This window comes from Neolamprologus multifasciatus, chromosome 8 (genome assembly GCF_963576455.1).
Source record: "Neolamprologus multifasciatus chromosome 8, fNeoMul1.2, whole genome shotgun sequence".
NCBI classification, from domain to species: Eukaryota; Metazoa; Chordata; class Actinopteri; order Cichliformes; family Cichlidae; genus Neolamprologus; species Neolamprologus multifasciatus.
In genome coordinates this window covers 27,259,155-27,277,376 of record NC_140446.1, presented here as the reverse complement: position 1 = coordinate 27,277,376, position 18,222 = coordinate 27,259,155, and the positions used below count along the sequence as shown (strand labels likewise).

Sequence of the window (18,222 nt, the reverse complement as noted above, 5' to 3'; positions counted from 1 at the left end):
TCCACCACGATCCACGGCTCATTCTCGTGCCAGGGGGGCATACTTGAAGCTCGTATACTAGCCTTAGCTATGTTATGTTAGTAATAATAATAAAGGCTAACGGCTGTATGCAGCAAAATAAACTTGCTCCGTTTTCGTGTGATTAAAGAGCGCTTTAATGAGCTTTTACTCCATAAATCACAAATTACATAAATATGCAAGCCTTATATGTTGCAACTTTTCGGTTCTGAATGTACCTTCATCAGGCTGGCTTGCAAAAAACATAGAAAAGTCCAAACATGCGGTTCGAAGCGGGAGGTGTGCGCTCAACAGAAGGTTCATGCGGTGTTGTGAGGATTGGACCACATTTCCCATAATGCTTAGAGTTCCCGGTTAAAATAACCAATAACAAAGAGTCTCACGCTTAGGGTCAAAGGTCCTTATAAGACACCGTTCTGATTGGTCGCACACATATATGCTGCTTTCAGGAACCGTTGGAAAACAAAACATCGATCCGCATATTACGAAACCGTACCATTAAACAGTAGCGGGGCAAAATAGCCATACAAAGTCTGTAAAATGTATATAAACACAATTATCATGAGTGTAACATATAAAACAGTTTGCCATGACATGGGCTTGTTCAAAATAGTTTCTTTTAGGTTGAGCCCATCTTATTAGTCCATAAAGAGTCTTCATAATAACATAAATTGTCCCACTAATTGGGTTAAAAAACGTCAAATCAGGATTGGGCTTCGGGTTGTAAACAATAAGGACTGTATACAGTTTATAATGATCCTCCAAGACATGTACATAATCAAAATACACAAAAGGCACATGTTTTTATTGTCCATTTCAACAGATGCCCCTTACTGGGGACTCCTCCAGCATGTCTCTGAGTGACCTGAGGCTCTCTGAGTACAGCTCCCCCAGGTAAGACCTCATCACAAGCTCAGAGTCCCTCTGACTGCTGCTGCTGCTGATGTTGCAGATATTCTGTGTTTGCATGAATGAGCCTGAACTTTGTTGTTTGTCGCCCCCTAGCTGTGAGATGCAGTACAGTGAGCCTGCTGACAGCACGATCAACTGCAACAGCGTGACTGAACGGTGAGCAGACTGATCCACACAGCAGGAAACATCTGTCTGTGTTATACTTTTACTTCAGCATGACTGTTTTTCTTTTTGGAAGTTTTCCCCTGTACTTCACCACATTTCATTGTATGAATAACAAAACAGACTCGACTGAAGTGAAAATTTTCAGGGGTTCAACGAAAGTCTTTTATTAACAGTTCTGGAATTACAGACATTTTTTATATTAATTTGATTTTCTATCTGTGGTACAGCTGTAATCTCCTGAAGGAGGCGCCCTTCTCCTCCTGTAACAGTGACATCGACCCAGAGCCCTACATAACCGCCTGCACCCACACTTTGTGGAAATATCCTGCAGTGGACGGACTCAACTGTCAGTTCCTGAAGGCCTACGCCAGAGCCTGCAGTCTACACAACCACGCTCTGGATGGCTGGAAGTCAAACGCTGGCTGCTGTAAGACCTTAATAAGACCTTAATAAGACATTAATAAGACCTTAATAAGCTCTCTTTGTTTAAAAATTGAACTGTGGATTTTTAGAGCTCACATGTTTTCAGGATAATACATCAGTGTGTTCCTCTGTAGCCTCTGAGGCCTTCTGTCAGGACAGGACCTGCAGCAATCACGAGTTCTGTGGTGAGAAGACGGTCGATGGTGACACTCACTGCTTCTGTCGGGCCATTTTTGCCTCCAAGTACCAAGAAAACTACTCTTTGGGTACGACAGCTGTGATATCATCATGACAACAGGGCTGAATAATGGAGGAAAACTTCTAACTGTGATTTTTCTGACTGATATTGTGACATTCAGGTGATCCAACAGTCTGCATGCAGGACTCTGCTTCAGTCACTCTGGTCGGTTGTCTCCTGGAGGACAAAGGCATCGACTACTCTGCCTTACACCTCAACGACCCGACCTGCAGGGGTCAGGTGGACGAGCTCACCCACATGGTGACCTTCAACTTCGACAGCAGCAACAGCTGTGGGACGGTGGTCACGGTGAGTATTATCTCCCCCTCCAGTTTGGGATCTTTCTGTGGGTTCAGCTTTACCTCTGTCGCTTCTCATCATGTTGATGATCTGTGAAGTTTATTTAAGTCAATCAGCTTCTGTCACTAACCAGTCAAAAAAAGCAGGAATTCACACTGCTAGCCTGGTCAACAAGCTGCAGCCATTAACTTTACAGTACTTTTATTAGTGTTTGAATTTTTATCATTCACTCATGTTAGCACAATGCACAGCAGCAAATGAGATTATGTGTAAGATAATTGCATTAGAAAAGTATCCAAAGGGCACCAAAAGAACAAACATGGTCCAGTTCAGGGACTCCAGTTAGCTGAAATGAAGACAACTAGCAGCTACACCCACCTGCCAAACAGGCCCCACCACAAGGATGACATTTTTTTAAATGCTTCACTCTTGTATTTAATAACTAAAAAACAGTTTTACTAAGGTGAGATCACAATATAATGCTACTTTCTCAACTAGAAACAAGAAAATAAGAAAAAAGTTAGGGGCAACTTTGATTTTTTCTCAAGCGGAAGTGGTGTAGTAAGATAGAGCCTTTATTTAATAAAGAAAGCTGACAAACCTCCTTAAATAAGTTTTTCTTCATAGCATGTTGACTGATTTTTATGGGGTTTTTTTATTAGACCACGAACTGTCCACTAAACCAGATATCAAACTTTTTCCACTTATCCACTGGTGAAAATTATGGTGAGGAGCTCGGCCATCAGGGAGGGGCTAAGACTAGAGCCGCTGGTCCTCCGCATTGAAAGTCAGTTGACATGGTTCAGGCATCTTACTAGGATGCCTCCTGGGTGAGGTTTTCCGGCCATGTACCACCGGGAGGAGGCCCCTGGGCAGACCCAGGACATGCTGGAGGGATTATATCCATTGGCTGGCCTGGGAACGCCTTGGTGTTTCCCCAGACAAGGTGGAGGAGGTGGCTGGAAGAGGGAGGTCTAGGTTTCTCTGCTTAGGCTGCTGCCCCAGCAACCCGGCACCAGATAAGCAGAAGAAAATGAATGGATGAATGGATACTTTATTTATCCCAGCGCTGGGAAATCTCTTTGTTACAGCAGTTTAAAACTAAATGAAAAACAATAAAGCAAAATTACTTAGAAATGATATATAGCTCATTTCAAGCACAGTGTGTGAAAAATGATTTTAATAAAATAAAAACTGAATAATGTCTGAAAGACTACAAGCACACTTTTACAAAAAAAAAGCCTCTGTGAATTCAGATACTTACTTTTGTGTTTAATTTTCTTCTCTGACAAAGCCAGTTAACAGTGGCTGCTCTAAGAGCCTAAAGAGCAATAAAGGTGAAATTAATGTATCAAATCATTTATTTAAATTCATTAAACTAATGCCTTGTGTACGTAAATAAACAAAATAAAGTGGCAGCATGTGCAACTGAAGATAACAGATCACTATTTGTTTTTTACTTTCTAAAACTTTCTATCCTGGGTAAGCCCCCATGTATGACACTTCGGTTTGCTCCCACAAGATGTCTCATTTTTAACACCTACTAAAAACTGTCACACATCTGATTGTGTGACTCTGCAGACCAGCAACAGCCAAGTGATCTACAAAAACACCATCATGACCCAGAACAGCTCCTCTGACATCATCACTCGTCTCGACCAAATCTCCATCGACTTCTCCTGCGTCCAAACTCAGCCGGACATCAAGACTGCCACCTTCAGAATCAGAGACAGGTGTGTGGTGGCTGCTGGTTTTCTTTGAGTTACTTTAAGATGTGAAGCTTCTCCTGAGGTTTGTGAGTCAGAGAAAGCTGAAGTGTGTTTGTGTTCTGCAGCTCTGTGATCCAGCACATCACATCTGGAGTTTGGGATTACACTCTGACCATGCAGAGCTTCACTGACGTCGACCGCACACAAGCTGTGGAGTCCAACACTGAAGTGCAGCTGAACCAGAAGATCTGGGTGGAGCTGAAGACTGACGGGCTGGATGGAGACGTGGTCGTCGTGGTGACCGGCTCCTGCTGGGCAACTGACCAGCCATCACCCGACAGCACTCCGAGATACGACCTGATCATAAACGGGTGAGACCGACTCAGACAGTCATGTGGTTTTGATCTCTCTCATGGACTCCTGAACAAAGTGTGTTTTCCTGTCTGTGAGCAGCTGTGCCAACCCTGCTGACCAGACTGTGCAGGTGGAGGAAAATGGACTGGGAACCTCCAACTACTTCTCCTTCAGTATGTTCCAGTTTACTGGGAGCTCTGGTGACGTCTACCTGCACTGCAAACTCCACCTGTGCCCCAAACAGGAGAGCAGCTGCCTCCCGGTACACCAAACACACACAAACTGAGCTGCATGTGCTTAGCTCTCACTAAAAATACCAAAACTACATCTGAAAACTTTGTTGTTGCTACTGAATTTTTTTTTTCAAAAATATGTGACCAACTTTACACCTTCACATACACATTCTAGTTATTTTTATTTTTGATGTTGCTTCACTCTTGCCCATCCTTTCTTCGCAAATAGTGATGTCACGTCCAACACTGAAACCTCAAGGTCTGTGCTGAGCAGAGGGTCCAAATTAATGCCATGTCAAAGCTTGTATTGTTCTTCAGAAAGTCACGTAACCAAAGATAAACAAGGCACTGTTGTCTGAAATGACGTGGCTGCCTCATTATGTGATTTAAGCTATTGAAAAGATGTGGGAATTACAGTTTTGCATGATCTGGATCTGAGGTGATTCTCAGGATTGTCACAAGCAGGAGATTGCAAGCACATTATGGAGCCACCAAAAAGGCAAAAATTATGAGCAGTTTGGGACCATTTTACATAATATCTCCCAATAATTCATTCAGTGTCAGAGAACGGGGCTTTGTGGATCTCCCTTTTTTCCAAACAACTGGCCAGAAAGATTCAACACATTCACACGGCTTCATCACACCATTGCTCTTTGCATGCTACTACTCCTACATTACTTAATTAAAAACATGTACATGTATACCAGTTAAAAAAATGTATTTGTACTCACAGGTTCAATTTAATCTCTAAAATTCTTCCCAGCATTAATGATTTTAGTCATGAGGTTTGAAATGACGACCCAAATGCAGTCTTAGAAAGCAGGCAAGGCACAAAATAAAGAGCTCCTTTAATAATTCTTTGTCAAAGGACATACAGAATACAGAGTGACAGAGAACTTAAAGGCACAGACTAACAGATGCACTGACAATGGAAAAATGGAAACTGGAACTATATAAACAAATATGGACACACTGAAGGCAATTAAGAGAAGAGGAAACATGGGGAACAAGGAAGAGCTGAAACTAGTTAAGTCAAATGATACAAAGAAAGTAAATCTAAATACAAAACACTGGATACTGAAAATTACAAAATAAAACAGGAAGTAACTGAACTGGAAAACCTCTAACACCGCATTAGATGTGCATAGACTTGACAAAAAGAAAACACAGGCTACGCTAATAAATACCAGAACACGAGTAAACGGAAAACCAAATGACAATCCTAACAGAATTCAGAATACAGGAAGACTAGAACAAACAAAACCCAACTTAAAATAGTACACACTAAAGCTCTAAGATAACAATGAAAAGTACACTAAAAGCTCTCAATAAAAACTAGACAACTCAAAATAACCCAATAAAAACCAACAGACCACGACTCTTTTAATGTATTATTCCATAACTTAAGTAGGATGTCTTAGTTTCACCACACTCCAATATAACTGGGTTTAGCCCTTATCTGTTTATTAAACATTCTTTTCATTTATTCTTCTTGCTCTTTTTTAAAAGCAGAATAAAACATTAAAATGAAAGGATTCTGACACAAAAGCTCAAATGCTGGCTCTCAGCAGATTCAATTCTGAATGAAAGGATCAGCGTTGATCTTCTAAAGTCTGGACTTTGTCTCTCTTTGTCTTTAGACTTGTCCTGCAGCTGCTCGCAGACGCAGATCTGCCAGGTCCAAATATGAAGGTGAAGCCTTCATCAGCATGGCCTGGACTCATTAGGTAAGACACACTCTGCTGTTTTCAATTACATCATGTTGAGACCTGTGTTGAGAATTTGTGGTGTTTATGAGCGAGATGATTAAGACAAAGAAATGCCTCAATTTAATAGAAACACATCAAACCTCACCGATGGAGGCTGAAAGAAAACCTACAGAAATATTACTGATTCCAGGTATACTGTTCATGTTCTTGCACTGACTAAAAGCAAATCTAATGTTTTTATTACTCCCGCTAAGTCTATAAACTTGCAATCTGATGAGTTTGATCTGAGTTAGTAAAATGTCCTAGTTGGTCCCCTGTAGCCTGACAGTCCAGGATCAGGATGAAGGTCCATGTCAATTCAATTCAATTCAATTTTATTTATATAGCGCTAAATCACAACAACAGTCGCCTCACGGCGCTGTACACTGTACAGTAGATCCTACAATAATACATACAGAGAAAAACCCAACAATCAAAGGACCCCCTATGAGCAAACACTTTGGCGACTGTGGGAAGGAAAAACTCCCTTTAACAGGAAGAAACCTCCGGCAGAACCAGGCTCAGGGAGGGGCGGGGCCATCTGCTGTGATTGGTTGGGGTGAGAGAAGGAAGACAGGATAAAGACATGCTGTGGAAGAGAGACAGAGGTTAATAACAGATATGATTCAATGCAGAGAGGTCTGTTAACACATAGTGAGTGAGAAAGGTGACTGGAAAGGAAAAACTCAATGCATCATGGGAATCCCCGGCAGCCTACGTCTATTGCAGCATAACTAAGGGAGGATTCAGGGTCACCTGGTCCAGCCCTAACTATATGCTTTAGCAAAAAGGAAAGTTTGAAGCCTAATCTTGAAAGTAGAGATAGTGTCTGTCTCCCGAATCCAAACTGGAAGCTGGTTCCACAGAAGAGGGGCCTGAAAACTGAAGGCTCTGCCTCCCATTCTACTTTTAAATACTCTAGGAACAACAAGTAGGCCTGCAGAGCGAGAGCCAAGTGCTCTAATAGGGTGATATGGTACTACAAGGTCATTAAGATAAGATGGGGCCTCAAATACAGATGATGAGCAGACTCATAAGAAACCAAAGGGATTTGACAGTGAGGACATGAGTGTTTTTCAGCAGTCACAGTGTGATCTGGTTTATCTTCTCAGGTGGTTTCCACGGTGACTCGGACTGATTTCAGGCTGCCGACCTCGATGATGATCCCTGACTTTTGATTGGTCCTAAACCAATTCCTGGATGTGTGATAGGTTAGGCTGGCTGCTGTGAGATTTTGTGGTCTCCCACAGCTGGACAAAGAAGCTGTTTTAGTGGAAGTATTTTGAGGGCAGGGCCAAACTGTTGTCTGACAGATTATGATTCTACACCTGATATTTACTGTTTTATTAGTAACTTGGTGAAGGGAAGTGTGTTTTTGATATTTAACCAAATGAATATATTTGTGGTGCATTAACACTCCTCAAACATCAAAAAGCAAAGCACTTCAGGACCTCCCAGGAGGCCTGGACACATGTAGGTTGTCAAATGTATTAGATTTGCTATTGACTACTTGTTTGACTTGTGACCTGCTAAATACAAACACATCTGTGGTCACAGGTCCCACACATCCACAAGCAGTAATGCCTTCTACCAAAGAAGCATTTCTACTTCTCAAGTTGTTTTAGGTGAAGATATTTTTATTCATTTGACAGGAAAATGAAAGGATGGGAGGAGATTTTAAGAAAACATTTTTTGGGAGCATAAAATGCTTTATAGGTAATTGATTCTTTACCAGGGTGTAGTATCATTTATTTTCTCAATCTTGATTTTCTAGCTGCCTTTTTGTTTTAATTTGATTGTGGGTGGGCTGTGTTCTGATTTTTGCCTTTAAGTGATCATTAAAGTAAAATCAACATAAGGGAAATAAGAGGGTAGAAAGCTTTGACTGTCTCTAAAGTTTGGATTTGCTGATTAAAAAAGTCACTGGATACAGCACAAAGTGGAGAAAAGAGCTTGAGTGTTTGACAGAGAAAAGGAAGGTAGGAAACCAGCTGTGTGCTGTTGGTCAGGTCAAGTTAGAAAAGTTGGTTTTTCAGTGTGGACAGATCAGTAGGGTTGCTAGGATTTATAGATGCATATAAGCATATAAGTAAAGATAAAATCACTATGTGACAGCATACAAACCTAACATCAACACCAAAGATTTGCCTGAGCCTGAAACTTCAGCACAAAGTTAAAATGCTTTCTTTTGTTCCTGGTTTTAGAGGCCACACTGAGAATTCTTGCTGAACTCCATTTTTTTGTTGTTGTTTTACTGTTTGCATGAAAGACCAAAAATAAAATAAAAGGTGAGGGTAAAAAAGAAGCTTCAAGTGCTCTTTTATAATTTCCACTTTCTGGCTAAGGAACTATTCAGCCTGAACTCCAGTAACTGCTGTTTTGACAATGATTTTCCATATGATACACGACTCTATTCACACTGAGTATAATGCAGGTTTATGCAGACTTCAAAGTCAAGCTCATGCCACAGTCCCAGCAGATCAGCTCATCTCTTTGCCAGCATTAACTGGTAAATCAGAGAAGACCCAGGAACTTACAATCACAAAGTGCAGAAGGACAGAAACTGGACAATGACCAATTTTAGATATTTCTTTCTGTTAACTTTTGTTCCTTTTGTCCCCATGAGTAATTTGTACAGAGCATAACGGTAAACCAGAGTTTAAACCAAAACAAGTCATTCTCTTTCAAATATCAATAAAAACTAAAAGACAATAAGAGACCAAACCTCTCTCACATGGACACATGGACCTTATAAATAGGCGCAAACTGCTTTAGCAGGGTTTCTGCTGTTCTACAGCCAGGCTGACAGATGGTTTATTCACAGGGGTGCACATAAGTGGTCCGTAGGTGCGCATTCGCTGTAAATAAAAGAGGCGCACCAGATAAGAAGTTGCAACAGGCGTTTGCGTCCATATAAAAGGCTGTTTTTGTCCACTAGAGTGGGATTTTCACAGCATATTCTGCACCACATCTCTGTGCGTTCATCGTTTGTTTGAAGCCAGCTCACCTCCTGCAACCACTTTTCCGAGAATACGCGCTTCTTTTGCGGTTCCTGCTGACATTTCTTTGGAGGTGGAGGAACACCAAAGTAATTGCTTAAAGGAGCTTCTTCAACATCTTTAAGAGTTCTAAACAAATGTCTGTCCTCCTCCAGAAAATCTTATGTACGCAAACACGCGTCTCATTTTGACAGCCTATGCGCACCTGAGGACCACTTATGTGCACCCCTGTTATTCATCATCCAAACATACTGGACATCTTGTAAAAGACAACTTTGAAAATCCTTCAGAAAGAACTTTTTTTTTACAAACAGCCACAGGAAGTATAACATTGAGCTCTGAAGATTGATTTGCAGCGCACCTCTTAACAGGACAACAATTTAAAGTGTTTGAAGTTGTTACCTATTTTATGATGTTCTTTGGAATCATTTGGCAGATTAAATTTAAGATTATACGGGTTAAGGGTTGGAAAGCAGCCATAATGACTCATGCAATCTGCCAAATCCCACTTTAACCCGTGCAACATTAGCAGATCTTTTTTCTTTAGTAAAGTTTGTGTGGCTCTTTTAAATATTATATTATGGTTTGCAATTTCTCCAGTGATTTAATATATTTTTATATTTTATTGGTTTTAATGACACTTAAGCCACAGTAAAATATAATGTAAAACTAAAAGTGATTTTAAAGGCATCTTATGTCTCAAAGCCCACCCACATTTGTACCATTTTCAGGACCTGTTGATCAGGTCCTGAAAAGGTAAGCATTGGCCACATTAAAGGTGTCAAAACAGATAAGTGTGTAGACAGGTTTGGCATGAAGCCTAGGCTGACCCTTTCCTCCTGGCTTTCAACAGCAGCCAGGAGGAAAGAACATTTTAATTGAGTGCACAGGATTGGCATGAAATCAAGAATAACCCAGGTCACGATGTAGTTTGTTTTATAACATAATAACAAATTATGAAATGAATGTTTTGCACAGTAACAATGTGGCCTTCTTTATATTTTGTTTCTAAGGAGACAGACTTTCAGCAGAGGTGGTGAGCTAGCTGACCATTTTTAGAGAATTGTTGTCACCTGACTAAGGGACCACTTTTATATCTACACATACCAGGCAACTAAAAACCAAAGAACCAGTTTTACATCGGAGGGAGTTTGTCACTAGCATTCTGTCTCAAAAAATGAATCATTTTATTGCATTTATTTAGTTGAATCTATGAAAAAGTGCCAAAGATAACAGTTTGAAAGCAAAAAATATTGTTTTTGCACCAAAAAGGTGATTCCCAAAGAGCTATTAGCAACAAAGACGTGGCATATCTCAATATGTTGTGGAGTGTGGCTTAAAAAAGTTTTTGGAGGAAATTGGACAAGTGGAGGTGTCAGGCCTGAACAAATGATCCACAGCAAGTGAACGGTATCTGAAAGTCATGTCCTTAAGAAACAAGAATCCAGTAAAGACCTGGGACAGACCTGAGTGATGCATCAGGCTCTTCATTTGATCCATCTACTGTTCACTGAAGCCTTATCACAAAAGGTCTCAGTGGAAGAGTGGCTGTCAGAAGCCATTGTTAAGGAATAATCCTCAACAATGTTAAGGAAAGGCTGAGTTTCGCCAAATTACACAAGAAATTCTTGATTCAAATGTACAGTCAATAAGTACAGAGGAGGTGAGGAGAGAGGTAAAACAGTGAGCGCCTAAAGTCTTCTGTAAAACACAATGGAGACTCACAGTTTGAGGCTGCCATCCAACCAGTGCTGTTGGGGATCTTGTCAAAGCTGATGAAACAGCCTCTTATCCACCGTGCAGCACCATCTGGAAATACGTCTGATTGGCATCAGCTTCATTTTTCATCATGACAATGATCCTGAACACACTGCCTATGGAGTAAAAGCATACCTGGTTTGAAAAACACACAAAGGAGTACCATCATTCATAGACTGGCCTCCCCAGAGCCCAGACCTCAGCAATATTGAAACAGTCTGGGATCATCTTTACAGAAAACAGAACAAAAGACAGCCAACATCCAAACAAGAGCTTTGAGTGTTCTTCAAGAAGTCTGGAGAATTATTCCTAAAGATTACTTGCAGAAGTTGCAAGAAAGCTGCCTATGAGAGTTTAGGCCGTGTTGAAGAATAAAGGTGGTCATACCTCTGTTTTTACCTTATATCCTGTATTTACATCTGTGCACACATTATGTGCTTCATTTTACACAAACCTTTCATTTCGTTTCATTTGGCCATGTGTCACATTCTTCCCTTTGACTTTAATAAATACCACAGTGCTGCATAATTAATATCACACATTAACCAGTTACAGCCATCATTTCTGAGGCATAGCTACAGTCTTCAGTGTCTGCTGATAGATGGTTTATTCACAGGGGTGCACATAAGTGGTCTGTAGGTGCGCATTCGCTGTAAATAAAAGAGGCGCACCAGATAAGAAGTTGCAACAGGCGTTTGCGTCCATATAAAAGGCTGTTTTTGTCCACTAGAGTGGGATTTTCACAGCATATTCTGCACCACATCTCTGTGCGTTCATCGTTTGTTTGAAGCCAGCTCACCTCCTGCAACCACTTTTCCGAGAATACGCGCTTCTTTTGCGGTTCCTGCTGACATTTCTTTGGAGGTGGAGGAACACCAAAGTAATTGCTTAAAGGAGCTTCTTCAACATCTTTAAGAGTTCTAAACAAATGTCTGTCCTCCTCCAGAAAATCTTATGTACGCAAACACGCGTCTCATTTTGACAGCCTATGCGCACCTGAGGACCACTTATGTGCACCCCTGTTATTCATCATCCAAACATACTGGACATCTTGTAAAAGACAACTTTGAAAATCCTTCAGAAAGAACTTTTTACAAACAGTTATCTGTTTGTAAAGGGAGTGCAAACAGGTTGCACTCCCTTCATCGTGGAACTTCACCTGCCTGCCTCCCTGCCAGGTCCGTTTGCGTTTAGGTCAAAAAATCCTTGCAACAGTACACATACAGAAGGTGAAAAGCTGGATTTATGCACACAGCGCTGCTGCTGTCTTCAGCAGGAGCAAATAGAAAATTGTACTGAGTAGTCAGTATAAGCTTTTAGTGATATAAGTTTATTGATGATAGAATACTGCATGATGACCTTTTTCTTGTTTAGAACTGATTGTTCTTTATGAAACGTGTTCGGATATTTGTATCTGAATCTTTCTACAGCGATAGTGAGAAGTTGAACAAGCTGTTCTGACCTTGCACACACACACACACACACAATCACATACGCACATGCTCATGTCACTGAACGAATGTATTCATTTCTCTTGTATAAATAAAGAACGCAGACGGTGACAGAGCACAAGCCCGTGAGTGTCTCTTATATAATAAGTGTCTCTTATTTAATCTATATCTGTGGGCCAGTCGGCCTCTTGTGTAAAGGACACAGTGATGCTGAAGTCAGAAGCTGTGGTCAGTTCAGTCAGCCCAGGTTTCAGTATTCATGACATGCCTGAGGTCAAATTTGACCTCACTCCCCCTTAGTCAAAAGAAATAATGAAAGCGCATGAAAAAACACCTGACTTAACTCTCTGTGCTTGCATTGAGATGGCTCTCAGGAAGGGATCAGTGCAGCACTGTCCCAGTGACAGTGATGTAAGCTGCTCATCATTGGTTATGGGTCAACAACTGCGCCAAAGGCTAATTACCACCTCCATTCCTGAAAAGCAGGAAATATATGAATGATTTTGAGAATATATGTATTCTGCCCGTTCCATTATTTTATGATACAGGCATTCATGAACCCTGTCTGTGTCTATCCTATGAATTCTAGCCAAAAGCACCTGAAAACATGCACATGATGCGGTGAGCAACCAGTGTGCAGAGCACAGCGATGAAGACAGAGTGGAGCAAGTTTCAAGCTTCTGACGCTCCAGGTAACTGCACACAGATAACCTGAGACATGTGTGAAGCTTTCAGTGGGTCTGTGTGATGGTTTATTGGGTAGAAACAGGCTCCAAACCACAACTGTTTCATACAATTATATTTGGCCCCCGAGATAAGTTTTACAGCTTTCCTAGTGATAAAAACCTCCTTTATTGTAATTCATGCTACTGTTGGGATTAAATGATTTGAAGTGCCTCAATTCTGCCATATAACCATATAGTGTAGTATTAACTGGACACGGCCCTGAAAAATAAAGGCATTAGACCAAGTGTCCCTGGAAGTCAAACGCTGCAGACTCTCACTCACGCTTGCCTGGGAAAAAGTAGATAAGACGGGACCATCTCTGGTGGAAAGTTACTGACACACTGTTTAGACTAGAGTGAGAGAGCTTCTGTAATAAAACTGTCAGGGGCGCAGCAGCATTTTGAGATCAACGTGTCGTGCAGGACGCATCTCCCTCCTAGAAGTAATAAAGAGTTAAATGGTCTACTGAGCAGTGTTTTGTCTTCCATCGGATGCCTCGGAGGAATCAAAGGAACTCGGTGAAGTGTTGATATTTAACACTACACAAAATCATCAAGCAAATGACAATTAAATGACAGAAAAGTTTTTACTACAGAAATTTCTGTGACTACAGTTTAAAAAACCAAAGGAAAAAACTGCAGTGTGAGCAATGAGCTGTCAGGGCTTTTTTCTGTAATTTTACACATTTATTTCTTACGATTTAAGCACAAAGAGCCGTAACAACAGATTTCTGTCTTTGTCACAGCAGCTTTTTCTTTATCATGTAGAGTTAAATATGTCACTTCTTTACACAGTAAGGGGAGTTTCACTGGTCCGGCATACAGTGGGCTGTATGTGGCCCGCTATGTAAAATGAGTCTAAATCTTCATGGTCTGAGAGATGTAGCCCACAAGAATGACTGAGGAATCAGGGCTGGGAGGAAATCGGCCCTGGCAGTTTTGGTCTAGGTGGCCGATCACGATCGCTCCAGAAAAAGAAAGAAATATATAATAAATAAAATAACATACAGTGGTGTGAAAAAGTGTCCCACTTAAATGTTTCAGATCATCACATTTAAATATTACACAACAACAACAACACAAGTAAACACAAAATGCTCTTTCTAAATGAAAGTGTTTATTATTAAGATAAATTAACTGTGGCGTGTCACAGACCAGAAGATCCTCCAAAGCCAGACATCATGCCAGCATCCTAAGAGATTCAGAAACGAATGAATTGAGATCTGTCAGTGTGGACAGGGTTATAAAGCCATGTCTAAAGCTATGGGACTCCACCAAACCACAGAGAGAGTCATTATCCACAAATGGAAAACATGGAACAGAGGTGAACCTTCCTCGGAGCGGCCGGGCATCCAGCCACGACGCATCCAAGAGGTCAGCAAACAGCCCAGAACAAAGAGCTGCACGACTCACTCGCCTCAGTTAAGGTTCATCACAAAGGGGAAGTAACAAAGTACAAATACTTTGTACTCTACTATACTAAAGTAGAACTTTCAGGTATCTGTGCTTTACTGGAGTACTTTTTACTTTTCCTCATTACATTTTAAACAAATAACTGTACTTTGGACTTCTTACATTTTCTTGTTACTTTTGGTTCAACAAATTTGCAGAGAGTTATTGTTTCTGTCACTCTGAGCGTACAGCCCTCTTTGAAATAATCACCAGGGGACGTCACATACAAAGAGATGACGTGTGCCACAGTAACAGGTCCAAGTGGGCCGCTGTGTGGTTTGGTTTCTTTGGCACAGCTCTGGAACGACTGCAGGTGTCCATAAGTTGTGGCCGCGGTACTTCAGCATCTAATGAGCCCTACAGAAGACGATCGAGCATAAAGGGAGTAACATGTTGTTGCAGGTAATTTCAACTGCAACGTTTCTATCAGCCCAACAAACAACAGCAAACACACAAGCTGTTGTTGTGCAGTTTGTCTCACAGTGTGTTGCAGCTAAAGGTCCAGCTGTTGTATTTCACAGGGACAGAAACGAGTTTGAGATAACTTCACTCAGAGATGGAGAAAGAATACAGGACAGGAAGAGGAGAGCTTATATTTAAAGGTAAGGACTGCTCAGTGGCATTTGATAGAAACTGAAAGCTTCCATGGAAGTCCTCATGTTCTCATATTGTGAAACACGCTGCAAAGCAAACTGTGTTACTTAAAGAGCACATGAAAGTCCTCTGCAGGTTAGTGCAGGATTATCAGGTTAGTTTACAGTAAAGAACTGTGTGCGACTGACGCACAATGGCTGTGGTGCTCGTGGTCTGTTACATCAAGAGTAACAGAGATGAATATGAATTTCAGCTTAAATGTAGAAAAAAGACGGTGTAAACAGCGTCCTGTCAGTGTAGAGGCTGGAAATCAGCCAGGACAGCTCATGAAATACCTGCTGATTATCATCTTGTTGATTTCAGTTTCTACAAAGAGCCACTACAGCTGATTTTAGCTTCCCCCACCTGCTAAATCACACTGTAAGATGGAAACCCTGCTGAGCAAAAGGAACAAAGGCTGCTCTCAGTTCTGCCAGAAAGCATCTCCATGATCCCCGAGACTTTTGGGAAAATACTCTGTGGCCTGTTGAACTGTCTCTGCTGCTCGTCTGCAGAAGAGTATCTCAGCCTTCCACACAGTGAGCCTTTTCTCCTCATTCAGATTGTATCATGGACTTAAGATCTGTTGTTTGATCTTTTCCTTCCACCTCTCTGGTTTATTCTCACTGATCTCACTTGCTGCAGTGACTACAATAAAAACATCCTGTTTGTGGAACAGCACATATGTGTCTGATCACTCTGCACTGCACGCTCAATACAAATCTCACCGCCAGGAAGGACCTCAGTCACAAAGAGAAAACCTCAACACATAATATACACAAATCCCAGCTGTCATAATGTGCACCAAAAAGGGATTAATCCTGTTTTTTCTCAGTCCTTGCAGCGCTTTCTGTCACCTAGAGCCAGTTAATGTCTCCAGACCAGCCCTAAAGACGTGAAAATGAATCCACTGTGAGTGAACACATGTCATTGTTTTAAGCCCCACAGATACAATCATAGTCTAACTGTACAATGCAATGTAGTCCAAATAATCCAGCACATATACAGCAGTGAAGAGACAGAGGGGTGAGTGAGCAGGGACCTTTCACAATGCTGCATTTTAGTTTTTACCTTTGGCAGAATCGCACTCTTACTTTTCTGTGTTCGTGTATTTGAAGTGAAATTAAAGCTAATTAGAGCTTAATGGCAAGAAAGCAAAAGTGGAAAGTGCTAAAAATAGAGAATTATCCTTTTAAGTGAATCTAAATCTTTCCCTTCCTCTGTCTAAAAGAAGCTTCATCTCCTCTCTCTGTTTATACCAACTCTACTGTCTGACTGGCTTTTGGAGACTCAGATTTGAAGCCAAACAGAAAAATCGATGTTTTCACTGAATGTTTTCTAACAGTAAATATTTGTCAAACATTTGTTCCCAGTTTCTGTCTTTCCATGTGTTGTCCCTTAATCTGAACTGGAACCCAATGAAGCAGAGTGTGATCACCTCCTACGAGCCATCCTGTCACAGTGAGTGGAAGCTGCAGTATCAGATACTGGCTCTTTGTCATTTACAATGTGAGCTGTTCATGGTGGCCTAAACAAACTGTGTGCTCCTGTTGTTAAAGGGAATCATCCTGCGAAGCCACAAGTCAGCGTCACCTCTGTTTCCTGCTTGTCCAAAGTGAACAGTCATGAAAAGATCAATTCATACAGAAGTGAAGTGCAGTGGAAGCAGCTAGAGCAGGGTGACCAAAAGTATTTATCATGATATACATTTGAAAATTTGTGATAACGATATAACTGACATGAGACAAAATACTTTACAACTCCACAACTTTATTAGTGTAAAAAACCATCAATGTATTTTCACTTCAACAAGCAGCTGTTTTTATCTGCATTAAAGTTACATAATCATGTAACAGTGCAAATTCCTCGCTGACAGTTTAACCAAAAGGCATTTCCAGTGGAAACTGGCCCACATATCCTCAGCATAACCATGTATAATATCCACAAAACTTAAAAAGAGGTTAAACACACACAATACGGTAATATTATGTTGAAGCACAGTACGTATCACTCCGCGAGGCTCCGCCTACGATAGCCGTAATGCTCCAACAATCCATCAAGCGGTGCGGCTTCGTAGCTCAGCAAAGTCGTCCTGAAACATTTGACAGATTTTCGAGCGCCGTGCACATAAAATCGTCTCGAGGTCAGTAAACACAACCAGAGTTCATACATAAGGCACACGGGATTATAAGGGGCTCTGTCGACTTTCAGAAAAATCAAAGGATTGATTTTAAGTGTGCCGTATTTTCCAAACAACACGGTAATAACGACGGCCCGCTAGCATGCTCTACCAAAAATAGTGCTTTGTTGTGTATCTGACGGACGAAAGCCAAACCAGTTCCACACCAGTGAAGCTGCAGCATTTTTACAAACCAGTTCCGGTTCATCTGTTTCATTCAACGATCTGCTTTCGCTCTTCTCATTCTCCGTCGCTGCCATGCTTTTTCCGCCGTGTGCGTATGAAAACAAAGGCACTGCGCATGCACGTTTTACCCATATTCTATCACCATATCTCATTTTCTTATCGTTGCCCAACATTATACCGGTATTACCGTGAACGGTATGATATGGCCCAGCCCTAGAAGCAGCAGGATCAGTCATGGACGCACGAGTTTGTTTGTTTTGTGGCACCAAAAGGGAGCCTGTAGTGACTGGAGCCCCACTGGATCATCACCAGTAGGAAGAAGAAAAAACAACCACGTGGAACATTTTTGTAGAATCGTTGCAAATTTTCCAGCACACACTGGATGTGATCTGGGAATGTAGTTTCTTGCAACGTGTACTCAGATATTTCTGCAATACTTATGTAAGAATGCTGTTTGTTGACTTCAGCTCAGCATTCAGTACAGTCATTCCCTCCAAGCTGATCACCAAAGTTGTGGCTCTTAGACTCAGCAACTCCATCTGGATCATGGACTTTCTGACCAACAGACCCCAGCATGTTAGGTCAGGCCATAACTGCTCTACCACCATCACACTCAACACTGCACTCCACAGGCTGTGTGCTGAGTTCCTCTATGACTGCAGACCTGGGTATGGATCCAACTCCATCATCAGGTCTGCAGATGACACCACGGTGACCGTCTCATCAGAGACAACGATGA

General features: G+C 41.4%; 2 protein-coding genes and 1 long non-coding RNA gene across 6 annotated transcripts in view; 2 read left to right on the top strand and 1 right to left on the bottom strand.

Annotated features, from left to right (window-relative positions):
• Positions 1–18,222, bottom strand: part of LOC146513251 (uncharacterized) — a 234,897-nt gene that overhangs the window by 211,746 nt on the left and 4,929 nt on the right. The window contains exon 3 of one of the 2 annotated variants that reach the window (XR_014875855.1): positions 10,882–10,969. The exons of the other annotated variant lie outside the window; for it this stretch is intronic. The gene's annotated coding sequence lies outside the window, so the exon portion shown is untranslated. Of the gene's footprint in view, positions 1–10,881; positions 10,970–18,222 lie in introns of those variants that run through there. 2 annotated transcript variants of the gene reach the window in all.
• Positions 867–8,405, top strand: LOC146513253 (pancreatic secretory granule membrane major glycoprotein GP2-like). 2 transcript variants are annotated; one of them, XM_085171372.1, is made up of 10 exons: positions 867–912; positions 1,024–1,086; positions 1,323–1,522; positions 1,653–1,784; positions 1,878–2,065; positions 3,638–3,789; positions 3,891–4,136; positions 4,219–4,381; positions 5,993–6,079; positions 7,213–8,405. In XM_085171372.1, the coding sequence occupies exons 1-9, from the start codon at positions 869–871 to the stop codon at positions 6,077–6,079; spliced, it is 1,275 nt and encodes a 424-aa protein (XP_085027498.1). In that variant the 5' UTR covers positions 867–868; the 3' UTR covers positions 7,213–8,405. The 2 variants fall into 2 exon arrangements, with proteins under 2 accessions (XP_085027498.1, XP_085027497.1); XM_085171371.1 differs by having other exon boundaries at positions 875–1,086.
• On the top strand, positions 12,919–17,837 carry LOC146513252 (uncharacterized). Of its 2 annotated transcripts, XR_014875860.1 has the most exons (3): positions 12,919–14,887; positions 15,007–15,087; positions 15,443–17,837. It is a non-coding gene; the product is annotated as an uncharacterized LOC146513252 (long non-coding RNA). The 2 variants fall into 2 exon arrangements; XR_014875859.1 differs by having other exon boundaries at positions 12,919–15,087.